The sequence below is a fragment of the Geotrypetes seraphini genome, chromosome 1, assembly GCF_902459505.1.
Source record: "Geotrypetes seraphini chromosome 1, aGeoSer1.1, whole genome shotgun sequence".
Lineage (NCBI taxonomy): Eukaryota > Metazoa > Chordata > Amphibia > Gymnophiona > Dermophiidae > Geotrypetes > Geotrypetes seraphini.
The window spans coordinates 348,552,352-348,568,095 of record NC_047084.1 but is presented as its reverse complement, the minus strand read 5'-3'; the positions used below and the strand labels follow the sequence as shown (position 1 = coordinate 348,568,095).

The 15,744-nt window shown below is 42.0% G+C and overlaps 1 protein-coding gene across 6 annotated transcripts in view; it reads right to left on the bottom strand.

Moving 5' to 3' along the window:
• Positions 1–6,003: 6,003 nt before the first annotated feature.
• The window catches only part of FRAS1 (Fraser extracellular matrix complex subunit 1), a 741,777-nt gene continuing 732,036 nt past the window's right edge, over positions 6,004–15,744 (bottom strand). For 4 of the 6 annotated variants that reach the window (XM_033963431.1, XM_033963450.1, XM_033963468.1 and 1 more), the window contains 2 exons: positions 11,261–11,407; positions 8,230–8,826 (listed from right to left, as the gene is read on the bottom strand). In XM_033963431.1, coding sequence (XP_033819322.1) covers positions 8,230–8,826; positions 11,261–11,407 — 744 coding nt within the window. Of the gene's footprint in view, positions 8,827–11,260; positions 11,408–15,744 lie in introns of all 6 variants that reach the window. The other 2 variants (XM_033963422.1, XM_033963441.1) reach the window with 1 other exon arrangement.

Genomic DNA, 15,744 nt, shown 5'->3' with positions numbered 1-15,744 from the left:
CTTTGCTAATCAATTTGTGCACGATTAGTGCAGAACACACTCACTCTTTGCCCAAGACACACCTCTGCACATGGGTAGCTTGCACAGATACCAAAATTACCATAGGACACCTCAGTGTGCTCCATGGTACACCATGTTTTGCTGTGCTTACCGCAGTTTTGTAAAAGGGCCCTTAATTTGTTGCAAAAACTTGACAATTACTCGATCTTCTCCAGTAAACATCATTTCCACAGTTAGTGTATATAATGACATCACACTGTCACTTTTGCACAGTAGAAAAAGTAAGTATGCAGTGAGTTCTGAAGGTCAGTTATGCAGTGTGTTATTCTGGATAAAGTAGTGCAAAAAAACTCCACTTAAAGGTAGCTGAGAGTGCTCAAATGGTGAGATCGTGAGCACAGCACTGTCACTCTGTGAAGATTCAAGCAAGGTCTTATTAGCCCTGAAGAAACGGCTTAGTGCTGTGAAACGTTGGCATTTCAACAGACTGCTTTAAACACTCACAGTGGTTTCAGTTGCAAAATATCTCAGTCCTCAATTATTTTAAACCTCAACAGCGAGTTGCCACTCTAGGGAAGATTTTTAACCAATGCTGTGGAGGTGGTGGTTTGATCTTGAGCTCTGCCAATAAAACCTGAAGCTTTTTCTTCCATTTGAGCAAACTCTTAGCTACCTTTAAGTGGAGTTTTTTTGCACTACTTTATTTATATTTCCCCATCTCACCTTTTACAATAATGTGTTATTCTGGTACATATTACCAAAATTCGCTGAAATGATGCTGTTAAACAACAATTAGATGACAAAATCTAGTGGTTTCCTAATCATTGTGTATATGTAATATAAATATTTTAGGTAAGAATTAATCCTCTACCTCAAAAATATTTCTTTTCCGTGTGTTTGTAAGTGATAAAGATTTGAGGAAGACAAAAATAACATAATCCATTCTCTGTATATTCAAAATTATTTTTATTAAGTAAAAATGTGTTTTGTGGCATGTATTATCAATCACATATTGTCCATAATAAACAGAGCAGTATTTCAAAGACATAATTACTATACATGACAATAGCACCAAAGCTGGTTTCCTTATCAACCCAAGGCCTCTGTGAGTCTGTATAGGGACAAAAGGCTCAATTCTGCAAAATTCCAGAGAACCATGTGAGCGGCCAAACAGCTGGCAATTCTCAGTACACATTTTTTCTCAGGGGGAAAACTCTCCCACATTTTAAAACTCAGCCCAGGAATATTTGACTCTATCCTGTTTGATATTTCTCCTGATGTGTACCTTTTCTAACACTTCCTGAATTTTGCAGTTTAGCAGCTATAGAAGTTAGAGGGAAACAGAACGGGCATGGGGTCAGCATCGTACACCATAAATTTACGCGCCAGTAGCCTTAAAAGCAGGACATTCGTGCCAGTAAGTGCCACAAAAATCTGCAGCATTCTCCAGTGTGTTAAATGAGAGAAATGGAACATTGCCTTCAGTTAATTTTTTTTTTTTAAATATATGTGTGGCAGCCTAACTTGATAACAAATGAGAAAAACTCCCAACAGTTTCCAGGTTCCTTTGTTTTTCCTGCAAAGCATGATATGAAATTAACGATAACGAATACATCATACAGCAGAACTGCAGGATTTGAAACACATTGGCAACATCCAAAGTCCCAACCAACCCGACCTGTTCAGCCAATATAATCATATGAATGCAGTAGCTCACAAGGTACCTGATGAAATTACATTACAGAACCTAGTTAATCAAGTCTTAATTCCATGCAGAAACTGCAGGTTGTACAATTATATTTACACAAATTACCCAGACAGCAGTGAATTTTTTTTACACCAAAGAAACTGAATGTGAGTACATAATATGCATATAGAGTAGTTATAATAACCTTTTACAAATAAAACTAGTGCTGTGCCCATGAATATATGGCATGGTTGTTATGGCTATACATATATCATGCTAAATCAAGTGACTGAGCTACCAAAAATGAACCTGAAAAAGGTACATGTCCTGTAGAAAAGGGTGGAAAGCTAGGACAGAGAGCAAGCAGTAAAAGTTTTGATTTAAAAAAAAAAAAAATATGTTTTAGGAAATGCTTAAATGAAAAATAATCCGAACACATCACCCCATATTACAAGAAACTTCACTGCCAGAATAATCTTCAAATTCGGCTGCCTCTGCTACAAGACACTCTTCGGCACCGCTTCCACCTGTCTCCTGAAACACTTCATCCTACGGGACAAACTCCGCTTCCCACGCAGAACACTCCTGTTTACATTCCCCTCCCCCAAAGGATGCCGATTCAAAAGATTCCTCAACAGGACTCTTGCCTTCCAAATAGGGATATGGAACAACACTCTAAGCGACCTAATTCTGAATTCACTAACATACCACATATTCAGAAAATCACTAAAAACACACTTATTCGACAAATTTGTCTGATCTTTCAAAATAGCTCAACACCTACCTCTTCTTACACATTCCCCCTCCTATCCCCTATGCTGCCCAATCACATAACTGCCCACTTACCCCTTCCCAATTGCAATTGATAACTCGCTGTTATCTGCACCTCTTATCGTGCGCCGTCTTGAACTGAAAGGTATGATGGGATATAAATAAAGCTATTATTATTATTAAATAACACAGAAAGTTCAAGTCAAATTTCTAATCTCACCCACAAAATGTTGGCTTGTCTACTCTGCTGTGCTGAAAGCTGCGATGTTCCAAGCACACATAAGAACATAAGAAGTTGCCCCCGCTGAGTCAGACCAGAGGTCCATCTTGCTCAGCGGTCCGCTCCCGCGGCGGCCCATCAGGCCTAGTGCCTGAACAGTGGTCCCTGATTAATTTTGTAACTTAATTTTGTGTAATTTTACACACAGACCCGATCCTACCAAGAGTGTGAACTCTTCCCCCCATGCAATCCGCTAAGAAGATCGACTGTCGGCTCCGGGCGGCTTTCCCGCAGAGGAGAGAATCCTACATTCACCGTGGGCCTCATCTGGGGCAGCCTCCTTGGAGCGGCTGGGGCACGGGCAGTGTGTCTGGGAGGGAATGCATGGATGGGAGAACATCGCAGGGGAGGAGACATAGGCATCCTAGGACTGTCTGCCAAGTCTCTTCCCTGAAGAAGCCCTTTCTGGAAACGTCAATCGCTCCTCCTAACTTACTTGCTCCACTTCATCACTGACGCTGAAACCGTGGATTGAAGACAAAGTTTTATTTTATTTTTCTTTCCAGTTATGATTTATCTTTAATCTTATCTATTGTTTTGCCTTTTGTCTTTGTTTTGTTCTATTTCTATCATTTAAATTTCTCCAGAATTCTACTGTTCAACGGCTCCCCCTTCTGCTTCTATTCCTTTCTCTCCTCTCTTCTACCTTCCAAAGTATTTAGATCAATGCTGTCTTGTTAAAATGTTTATTTTATTTTTATTTTTCCTCTAACTCTACTTTTCACTTCTCTATTACCCTCCAGGTACTTTAGTTAGATTGTGAGCCTTCGGGACAGTAAGGGAATTTTTCAAGTACCTTTCTTATTTCTAATCTTAATGTATATTTTCTGTAAACCGCTTAGAACCTAACGGATGTAGCGGTATATAAGAAATAAATTACATTACATTACCTCTAATCCCATCCCTATAATCTACCTCTACTCTTATCTGTACCCCTCAATCCCTTTGTCTTCCAAGTACCTATCCAAAGCTTCTTTGAACCCCTGTAGCATGCTAATATTTGTGGTTCACTAGATCAGAATGATTAGGGACTGAGGAGCCCTTTCACTAAACCTTAGCCCATGCTAAAAGCTGTGGATCCTATGCTATACCTATGAGCTACGTGGCACTTAGGGGCTGATTCTGGAATTGGCACCTACCATGGCAGGTGCTTACAAATCGGATCGATTTTTCACTTCGTCAAAAATTACAAAGACTAGGGGACACTCGATGAAGTTACAATTTTTAAAACCAAAAGGAGGAATTTTTTTTTTTTTCACTCAGAGAATAGTTAAGCTCTGGAACGTGTTACCAGAGGATGTGTTAAGAGTGGATAGCATAGCTGGTTTTAAGAAAGGTTTGGACAAGTTCCTGGAGGAAAAGTCCATAGTCTGTTATTGAGAAAGACAAGGGGGAAGCCACTGCTTGCCCTGGATTGGTAGCATGGAATGTTGCTACACATTGTGTTTTGGCCAGGTACTAAAGACCTGGATTGGCCACCGTGAGAACGGGCTACTGGACTAGATGGACCATTGGTCTGATCCAGTAAGGCTATTCTTATGTTCTTATTTTTAGAATTGTAAATCATTAACTAAATAAAAGACCTCAATAAATTGCTACTATTATAGGGTTTTTTGCCAGGTACTGGTGACCTGGATTGGCCACCGTGAGGATGGGCTATTGGGCTTGATGGGCTATTAAAACTTGGCAAGCCACATAAAAACCTGTAGAACGCAGTCCGCTGAAAAGCTTTGGACCCTGGACCCAAGTTTGGACCCTGCGTCCAAGTTTTAATATTAATAAAGTCCATCTCAGGAACATCATTTCTCCATGTTGTATAGACACATGTAACAAAGAGAGTCCATGCTCTATACAGCTTGCATCTAGTCAAAACAAACATACATTACAAACAAGTGAATCTAAGAGCAGTGCTTAATTGGAGGGGTGGGTGGGCCTGGAATGCAGTTCCTTCATTTTTGAGACTCCAGAGAAACTGGGGTGTTCTGCTCCTACCCCTCCCTTCCAGACTGTCTTCAGGGAAGGAGAGGGGTGAGCTTGTAGCAGAGCAGAGAACAGTCTCTCTGCTCCTCAATCTTTCCCCTTTTCTTCGGTTGCTCCTGACCCTAGGCTGTCCTCTGTTCCACTTCCTCTTGTGTACATTTAAGCCCTCTCCAGGAGAAGTGATAAAGTGGTCAAAATGTAAAAGCAACCTCAGAAAGGATTTGAAAATGCCTGGAATGGGAATATGATGCACTGATTCAGGAAGTCTGTTCCAGGCAAACAGCACAGCACGTTCGAAAGAACAGATTCAAAGAAATGGAAGAGAAGGGTGCAGATAAGAGTGACTTACCCCCCCACCCCCCAAAAAAAAAAGCATTCATGAGGAATATAGGGAGAACAAAGATGAAGAACTACAGAGCAAATGAAACTGTAGACAAGAAATAGACATTTGAATTACATGTGGAAGTGGACAGGAACCCAAAGTAATGACTTGAGGAAAGGGGTTGCACTTCTCCCTCCGGATTCGCGGGAGATAGGGGCAGAGCCGGACCGCAAATGGCGAAAAACCGTGAATATCCGGCTCTGATCCACCTCCGCCTCCCTCCCGTCTTCCTGGCCTTACCTGGTGGTCTAGCGGGCTTTCGGGACAGGAACGATCTTCCTACGCTCCTGCCCCGTGCAGATCGCCATTAGGAAATGGCTGTGGGGAGTTCTCGTAGTCTCTCGAGCAGTCCTATTTTTAACTAATTTGGCTTATGTGGCAACGGGCTGAATATTGACCTAGCTGGCTATCAGGCTCATAATCAAAAAATATAGATGTCCAAAAAGCATCCTAAATCCGCACTTCGACGTCCTAATCGCCAGGACATCCAAGTGCCGATAATCAAAACCAACTATCTGTACGTCTAGTGAGGTGTTCCAGCCTCTGTGTGTCCAGAGCACGAGATGGGTATGCTCTGGGCAGGCTTTGGGCATTCCCAAAGGCGGGTTAGACATGGACCTCTTGCAGCAATAATCAAACATTTTGCAAGACATCCTGGACGGAACTTAAGATGTTTGGAACTAGACCTGTTTTTGATGGGTCTAAGTGCCACAAAGGTGCCCAAACTGACCAGATCACCACTGCATGCATCAAGGAAAGACACCCCAGTGCTCACTGACCCCCTTCACCCACACAAGGTACATACCTGGCTCTAAAACAGCAGCATCTGGTATGGGGAAGCCTAGTACAGCTGCACACAAGTGTCTTAAGTAGCCTAGTAGGTGGCTAGTGAACCATAGAGAGGAGGACCCAGGTCCATAAACCACTCTAACCACTACATTTATGGTAGATTAGAACATGTGAGCCCACCCAAAACCTACTATACTGCCATATAGGTGCCACCTGCAGCCATAAGTGCTATTGGGGTGATACACAGGAGGGTCTAATAGGTTTTGAGGGGAGGTGGGGTTGGGGGGTTCACCATAAATTATAAGGGGGTTATGGTGAGATTTACATCTGGCACCCTTTATGTGAAGTTCACAGCAGTGCCCTCTAAGGTGGTCCATTGCACTGTTAGGATGTCTATGTGGCCAGTCCATTACTATGCTGGCTCTACCCACGTCAAAATGGTTAGAATTAGGATGTTTTCAACATGGATATTTTTCTGATTGAAAATGGAGTATAAAGTTAGATGTCCCGGTGGCCAAGATATTTAAGTAGACGATTAAAAAAAAAATTATATTTGGACGTCCAGCAGTTTGCCATTTGAAAATGGCCATTTTTGTTCCTCCAACGTGGATGTTCAGCCCCTCTATGTGTTACGTGGTTCAAAAAATAAAAAGGGATATTCAATGGCAAAGCCCAGACAGGGCCTGGCCTTATATATCCAGAAATAATGCAGTGGGGAGCAGCAAAAGGCTCACCACCACCGAATTAATATTGGGGTGGGGTGGGGGAGGGGTGATTACCCGGACTTTGTACCCGTCATTTTAAAAGTTACTTCCATGATTGTTTTATCTGTAGATATATGATTTTATAATGTGCCCTACCAATATGGGGGTAAACTCATATGTATACAATATATATGTGCATATGTTTACCTGGACTAAGGGGAGATGCTTCTAGGAGTGAGGTTGGGGAGTATTAGAATTTATGTGCATAATTTCATATAATGACAACCTAAAGAGAGGGTTTCACTATAACCCTCCCCACGAAATCTTCTATATCCAAACTGCTCAATAAGCTTCCTTCAGGCCCTCAGAGGTGCCACCAGATGCTCAATAATATCTCATAGCAACTGGCTTTACGCCCCCTATCGTCATCGGGTCATTAATTTTTAGAGATTTTTTTGTGCAATGCTATAGTTTGCTCGTGTGTTCATTCAATAAATAGTTAGTAAAATTTGTTACACTTATCTATGTGCATACATGTATGCCAATCAACTTGGGAAATTTGTGCATGCCAGTGAGCGGGAGTAATTATATTTGCATAAATTCTCTGGGGTAGTTTTCTTCAAAGTAGAAGTCTGTGCATACTTTTGTTTTGAATGTTCACCAGTACCTACACGGGAAAAAAAAGTATCTGTATATTATTTATGGGTTCACGCAATTATAAAATTACCACCCTAATGAATACATGCTGTATAACTGTCAAAGTTACAGCAACATTCAAGTAGAAGCAGGAGCAGAATTTCTAAATCCTTTAACTAAATTGCCCCCAAAAAAGAAAGGAGAAAAAAAGAGAAAACCTCCAAACAAAATATAAATACAGTAAAAGGTGACTTCACTATTCCTCTTGGTTTGCTTTCCTTTCCTTTAAGATGCAAAATGAGCGGCTAGGAGTAAATAAATGGAGAAAATCATGTTAGAAACAAATTGACATTAAAAAGAAAAGCTTCTAGAAAGCGAGCATTGTGTTAAGCAATCAAAAAGAGAAAACAAAAAGGAAAAACATATCAGGTGAAGGATAAAGAAAGATAATGGTCCTTTCCATTGCCTGCAGAAGGAAAGTAGTCGTTAAATTTGACATTTTTAAAGCCTCCATTATTATCATTTCTATTCAACTATACTCATTTATTTGTTTGGCTTTTCTTTCATTTAAGGGACCTTGGAAATCCTAATGAATAGGTGCCATGTATGCCAATGCATCAAAGCCAGTGTCAAGCATTCGTGAGGCCCATTATGTACTTTAACCTTGCTATAACTACCCTGATACTACAAACCTGTTAATAATATGACTGCCTGAGCCTTGTGCCATCAAAAAAGAGGTGCAGTGGTTTGCTGGAAAACATAGCAAAGTGCAGACGGATATACTACAGGAAAGCCTCAGAGCATTTTCTATCCTGTGTGCCACATGCTTCTGCATGTATTGTAGTGAGGTAGCTCAGTTGTGTGTTAACGTGATGCATAGCCATCCACCATGCAATGCTATTTTTCCTTTTTGTTTTCCACAGGATTATAAAAATACTAGTACTTTTTTTTTGTGTACAATTTATAAAAAGCCATTTAAAAAATAACATATGCCACACTATCAAACTTCTGTACCATCATGTAAGTTATTGTTAACTTTGACCTCTAGATTGACCTGTTTGACTTTGAAACCTTTAACCTTGTATATCTCCTCACTTTTGTTCAGTATGTTGATGTTTCTTATAGTGCAGTGGTGTCTGTTAAAATTTTTCTCAAACCGGTCTATGTTTTTCTTTGAAGCCTCCATCTTCGTGTTGAGAGGAAAATCCTCCATTAAATCTTTGATTGGCTTTTTCTTTTTCTGTCTCTTGCACTTCCTGGTTAGGAAACAAGTAGCCAGGAGCACCAGCAGAAGCAGCATCACGGCAGCAAAGGCACTACCTATGGAAGTGCCCGTCTGGGAGGAGAAGGAAGGAGAAGCTGCTGCCGCCTCCATTTCGAGGCTCAGTGATTTCATATTGGTGCCATTCTTGATCAGATCCCCTTCATTGTCATAGATCAGAGAGTCATCCAGGGTCAGCCTGCCATTCTTGTCCACCAGGTCCCTCCGGCTGCGTTTCAGCTGGTAGGCAAGAGAACGCTGCACTCGTGGACCTGCAATAGTTTCCGGGCCAATAATGTAGATCACCTGAAGGTACCACTGATGTCCAGCTTCCACCTTCATAAAGAGTAAACAAAATATGTTTACTACAGTTAGTGAAGCAATACTGTACATTTGAGAGCAGGATTTCTTCCACTGTATATTCTAGCATTCAGTGTAAGGCACGGGGGGGAGGGGGGTGTCAAGGAGGCTCCCATCAACTCCAAGTATGGCTCGCTGATTATTTTTTCCAGCACACATTCTACTCCTGACTCCTCTAGAGCAGGGGTCTCAAAGTCTCTCCTTAAGGGCCACAATCCAGTCAGGTTTTCAAGATTTCCCCAATGAATATGCATTGAAAGCAGTGCATGCACATAGATCTCATGCATATTCATTGGGGAAATCCTGAAAACCCGACTGGATTGCGGCCCTCAAGGAGGGACTTTGAGACCCCTGGTCTAGGGCCTTTCACCCCTTATCGCTCCTACTCCACCTAGACCAGACATGGGCAACTCTGGTCCTCGAGGGCCGGAATCCAGTTGGGTTTTCAGGATTTCCCCAATGAATATGCATTGAAAGCAGTGCATGCACATAGATCTCATGCATATTCATTGGGGAAATCCTGAAAACCCGACTAGATTGCGGCCCTCAAGGAGGGACTTTGAGACCCCTGATCTAGAGGCTACACAGAACAGCTTTCCTTTTTTTTTTCCAACTACGCAGTTCTCAGTGAGTTTGAAATTCATGTGAATAAATTTTCTAAAGGTTTTTTTTTGCCTGCGCATAAAGCTGGTTTTACCTGCAAAACAGGTCTTTAATAAAATTGGACATTTGCTCACTTATATCTCTGCACGCTGACAATAACACCTAGATTCTATAAATGGCGCTCACGACTGTGCATGCAAATATGGGTATGTGCCCAATTTGCACACTCAATCGAGTAATGACCCCAATAGCACCAATAACTGGGTGCTATCAATTACTGGTGTTAATTGGCAACGAATAATTAAGCTCTGGAATTTGTTGCTGTAGGATGTGGTAACAGTAGTTAGTATAGCTGAGGTAAATTTGCCAGTCTGCTATTGAGGCAGACATGGGAGAAGCCACTACTTGCCCTGGGATCAGTAGCATGGAATGTTGTTACTTGGGTTTCTGCCAGATACTTGTGACCTGGATTGATCACTGTGGAAACGGGAAACTGGGCTAGATGTACTATTGGCCTAATCCAGCATGGCCATTCTTATGTACTAATTTGGATTTGCATTTTTTTCTTGCTATTGCTTTTCTTGTAAACCGCTGTATGGATATTGAATCCCCAAATGGATGAGCAAATAAAATAAACCTGAACCTCTCCCAAAGAACCAACTTCCTGGAACCTTTTCCCCCACCCTATTTGAAGCCCTACCAGAGAAGAACCGGTGCCAAAGCCCATTCACACAAAGCCCCCCTCTCAGACAGCACCTACCCCCCTCCTGTAGCCACTCTAAGCATCCCCCTTCTGAGCCCTACCAGAGTATTCAATTTTCTCAAAACAGCTCTAGTGCATCCACCCCCATCAAACGTATCCTACCAGAGTATTCAATTTTCTCAAAACAGCTCTAGTGCATCCACCCCCATCAAACGTATCCATCTCCCTTGCAGACACCCCACTCCTTTTGTAAGCTTCCTGGCCTACATTACAGATGCCCTGGTGGTCTAGGTGATCCCCAGTTGCTGCTGCCTGTGCCAGCTCTGGGTTCAAAATGGCAGCTATAATCTGGAGAGATAATCTTGCTTACTGCCCTACCTTAAGGTAGGTCCAAGAAGGACTATAGGAGGCTGGGGGTTCTTTGACAGGAGGATGAAAGCACTTGGGCAGAATCTTCAGGAAGGGGTATGCTTATGGGGAGAGGGTTTTCGGGAAGGGAGTTTCTTCCAGGAAAACCAATTCAGAAGAGAAATGGATGCTCAGTTTAGGCCATGGCGGTCTTGCAGGTTACGGTTTATTAACTATGATCGTTAATGGCAATTAATCCACAACACAAATTTTTACTAGAACATACATATATAAAGATTTAGCTCATGTTTTGTGATAGTGGACAAGTCCCTTAACCTTCCACTATCTTAGATACCAACTCAGATTATAAACTCTCAGGGGACAGAGGAACACTTATTGCACTTGAATGTATCTTGCCTTAAACTACTATGAAAAAGGTGTAAGTTAAATCTAAATTCACTTACTTCTGCTTTAGAGCAAGTGTAACTTTATGTGTCAGCATTCAGGGAGGCTATTTTACACTGGTACACAGACACATATGTTGCCTTTACAGAATATGCTTTGTATGTTTATTTATTTCAAAGTGGGTGAGGATACATGTGTGAACGCTTATGTGTTTTTTTTTTGTCCAAGCCCCTGTTATGTTACAATTTATTCAAAGCGTAAACATTAGAACAACATCCAAGCCCTTGTTATAAAATTATCCTCTTGGTGATCATAAAATCTTGGAAATGTTGGAAATGTTTAAATCCTAACCTTGTAAAGAGCATCCACTTTCATAGTAAACCCATCTACGCCTGGCATAGAATCCATCGTCTGGAAGTCAGGAGACTCGGAGGCAAAGTAGGCAGCAAACGGAACATCATGGAAGTACTTATCCGTTACCTCTGGCTGGTTTCGGTCCTAGAAATCATAAGAAAGAAATGTCTATATAAAAAACACACATGTTTTATTCCTGCTGGTGCTGTGAGTAGCAGTGGTGTGTGTGTTTGTGGAAGGGAGGCAGTAACAGTGACAAGGGGATGTCTGATATATCTTTTGACTTCTCTTAACTGACCCCCAAAAGTACATCACAGACAGTTCAAATCAAACTGGTCCCTCTTTATGAAAGAAAGAGAGGCTGATTTGCAATGAGTGCATTAAAGGCAGCAAGGCTTCTACATATTTTCTAAGCGGTGAACTTTCTTAGACTCATGATCAGATTGCAGTGAGCCAAGAAAATTCTACTCCAAATCACAATTCCTCTCCCTAATTAGAAACCTCTTTACAATAATTCTTGTCTTTCAAATAGCTCTTGTAGAATTAAATTAGACTATAACAAATATTTGTAACAATTCATTTTGGCTGCCCCTTTGCCATGAATTACAATACTATCTCTGTTCCTTATACAGAGGTGCAACTATTGTATGCCGTGTTATACTGTATAAGATGACTTGTACAGCTCTACACCTTCCTTACCACTCAACAATTTTACCCACTAAGCTTGAGCTCGGGGATGTTCAGGGAGAGGTGGAGACAGGTGTTGCACAGAAGTATCCAAGTTTGCAGCTCTGTATACATCACAGGTGGTGATGTGGAGACAGTGAGCTGCACAGAAGTATGCAAGTTTGCAACTGCTGCCACCCTGATACAGTAACTGTGCTACCTTTTGATTCTCCCACAACAATTTTACTCTCAAACATAGTATAAAATATTAGTGTGGGAAATCTGCATAAAACCACATTACTAAAAATATAGTGCAATGGTCATGCAAAACACATGCAAACAGCTGATTAAAAATTGCTCCTGATGTGAAAAAAATGTGCTGAAATCTAGTGCATGCTTGTATTCTTTTTTTTCTAGTGCAAAATCTTTAAGCATGTCCAGGTATGGTAAAAAGATAGAGCTGGGAGCAAAGGCACCACTGAGGTGAAGTATGACACTTCACCTCATATCACCCAATCTCCTTATTATCCCAAGTGGGTCCTTGAACCGCTCACCCCTCAACTTCCCCCTTTCAAAATATTCCTTGGTGGGCCAATTGGACCCTCTCCTGGAATCTCTCCCCTTCAACCCCCAGACACCCCCAACTCTAAACATTTGTATACAGGAGTGATACCCATTTGCTCCTGCCTCTGGTGCCACCATCTTTCAAAATGGTGGTACCTAAGAACATAAGAATTGCCATATTGGGACAGACCGAAGGGCCATAAAGCCAACAGTGGCTAACCTAGGTCCCAAGTACCTAACTAGATACCAAGTAATAAAACAAATTTTATGCTGCTTATCCTAAAAATAAGCAGTGGATTTCTCCAAGCCATCTCAATAATAGCTTATGGACTTCTCTTTTAGGAAATTACCAAACCTTTTTTAAACCCCGCTAAGCTAATTGATTTCACCACATTCTCTGGCAACAAATTCCAGAGTTTAATTACATGTAGTGTGAAGAAATATTTTGTCCAGTTTGTTTTCCATCTACGACTTAGTAGCTTCATTGTATGCCCCCCTAGTCCTAGTATTTTTGAAAACAATAAACAAGCGACTTGCATCTATCCTTTCAAGGTAAGGGGATGGAGATGAAAGAGGAGAGGGTCTGGTGTCCCCGCCAAGGGGGACACTGCCCGCCTTTCCTATGCTACTGGCAACGCACAGTACAAAAAAGTAATTTAAGCAGCGATGCACTATTTGATGCCTAAATGAACACATGCTAAACAGAAGTAGTACATATGAAGTATTCTCTCAGGGAAAGGGAATAGGACTTGTATACTGCTTTATTGTGGTCACACATTCAAAGCAGTTTACATATATGCAGGTATTTATTTTGTACCTGGGGCAATGGAGGATTAAGTGACTTGTCCAGGGTCACAAGGAGCAGTGCTGGGAAGCTTCCTTATTTACCGTCCCCCCCCCAACCACCACCTATTAGCGCTAGAGGTTTTAGCACTGGCTGGCGAGATAAGTGCTCCAACACTCATAGAAATTCTATGAGCGTCAGAGCATTTACCATGCCGGCTCACGCTAAAAACCTCTAGCGCATCTTAATAAAAGGGACCCTTAATCAGTCAATGCTACCTAAGGGCTCCTTATACGAAGCCACACTAGCGGTTTTAGTGCACACACCGGATTAGTGTGCGCTAGCCAAAAATCTACCGCCTGCTCAAAAGGAGGTGGTAGCGGCTAGCACACGCGGCAATTTAGCGCACGCTATTCCGCGCGGTAAGGCCCTAGCGCGGCTTTGTAAAAGGAGCCCTAAATGTAAGTAGCAAAGGTAGAAGAATCAGTAATAAAGGGGAAGAAAAACTTGCAGAGCAGATTGTGAGTTTTTAAAAAAATATTTGTAATATACTGTATATATTTTTAAAATCTTTGGCTAGATCAATAACTTTTCTGGGACATTATTTTGGTTTCTTACTTGATATAAATGTTACTTATTGTGGGCTTGATGGATATTCACCTTAAGTGGTTTATTTGATTTGGACGATGTATTAATTGCTTTGAAATCCATATCTTATTATATTTAAATGGATTTCTTAATTAAAAAAATGTTACTTAGCTTGAAAATTTGGCTGCTGTAGACTGAATGGTTTGGGCAATAAACAGATCAATATGTAGACACTGTGGTCAGTGTGGTTATAAACAATGGCTGAGGCACTTAAATATTTTACAGCTTGTAGCTGGAAAAAGCCTAATTCCCCTAACATTAGTAGATTGGAGAAAGAGCCTAGAGAGGGTGGTGCTAGTGGAAATGCTAACTGCCATTAGGCACAATAAAAAGGGGAAGTTTGAAAGGGTTTGCCCAAAACATTTGTCAATACTTGAAAAGATACAAGGGGAGGGGTGAAGGAAGGAAGGGAGGGAGGGGGGGTCTGTTCACCTAGTTTAAACTATTTTGCAAAATCAACAGACAGGTGAGGATAAGCAGTATGAATTCTATACCAGCAGAGAAATGCAAGCTGGATTAGACTAAGGCAGGGGTGTCCAACCTTTTGGCTTCCCTGGGCCACATTGGCTGAAAAAAATGTTTCTTGGGCTGCACAAACGCTGCTGCAATACAGGGGAGGGAGCTGGCAAGACGGTAAACACCTGGGGGGGGCAGCAGAGGAAAACACTGCATCGCCCTCGACCGTGGCCGCACAAAATACTTCATGGGGCCGCAGGTTGGACACCCCTGGACTAAGGGCTCCTTTTACTAAGCTGCGCTAGCGGTTTTAGCGTGTGCTAAATTGCCGCACACGCTAATGCCACCATTGAGCTGGCGTTAGTGTCTGGCGCGTAGTGCGGGGTTAGCGCGGGCTAATCTGCAGCGCATGCTAAAACCGCTAGCATAGCTTAGTAAAAGGAGCCCTAAGATGAAGATTGATGCAACCGGTTGATGCAATTGATTTAATGAACCATTTTGAAGGTTTGCTTATCCTGGTTGTAAAATACTGTGCTATCTATAGTTACTATTTTGGAATGTTAAAAACCTAATACACATTTAAAAAATATATATATATTTTACATTATTTTCAGTTCCACTACCCACAGAAGCAGCAGTGCTAAATGTATGAACAGAGCAGTGGCTGCTGCTATTCGAGAGCTCCAATATTCAGTCTGCTTCCATACAGCCATCTGGATAAATTTAGGACAACCTTTGAGCATAAAAGCTTCTTTCACAGGGCGAAAGCATTTTATATATATACATGAACACACACACATAAACCTGTATTATATATATACTAGTTTTTTAGCTTGTTACATTAACGGGTGCTAGAATAGATGTGTAGACTTAGGCATTTATTTATTTCTTTCTGTATGTCTGTCTTTCTTTCTCCCTGCCCCCTTCCTTTCTTTCTTTCTTTCTTTCTGTCTGTCTTTCTTTCTCTCCCCCCTGTCCAGCAACACCCCTTCACTGCTCCCCCTGTCTAGCAGTAGCCCTTCTCCCTTCCTTTTACCTCCCCCCTGTCCAGCAGCACCCCTTCCCTGCTCCCCCTGTCCAGCAGTAGCCTTTTTCCCTTCCTTTTACTTCCCCCCTGTCCAGCAGCACCTTCCCTGCTCCCCCTGTCCAGCAGTTGCCCTTCTCCCTTACTTTTACCTCCCCCCTGTCCAGCAGCACCCCTTCTCTACTCCCCCTGTTCAGCAATAGCCCTTCTCCCTTCCTTTTACCTCCCCCTGTCCAACATCACCTTCCCTGCTCCCCCTGTCCAGCAGTTGCCCTTCTCCTTTACTTTTACCTCCCCCCTGTCCAGTAGTACCCCTTCTCCCTTACCTGCTCCCCCTGT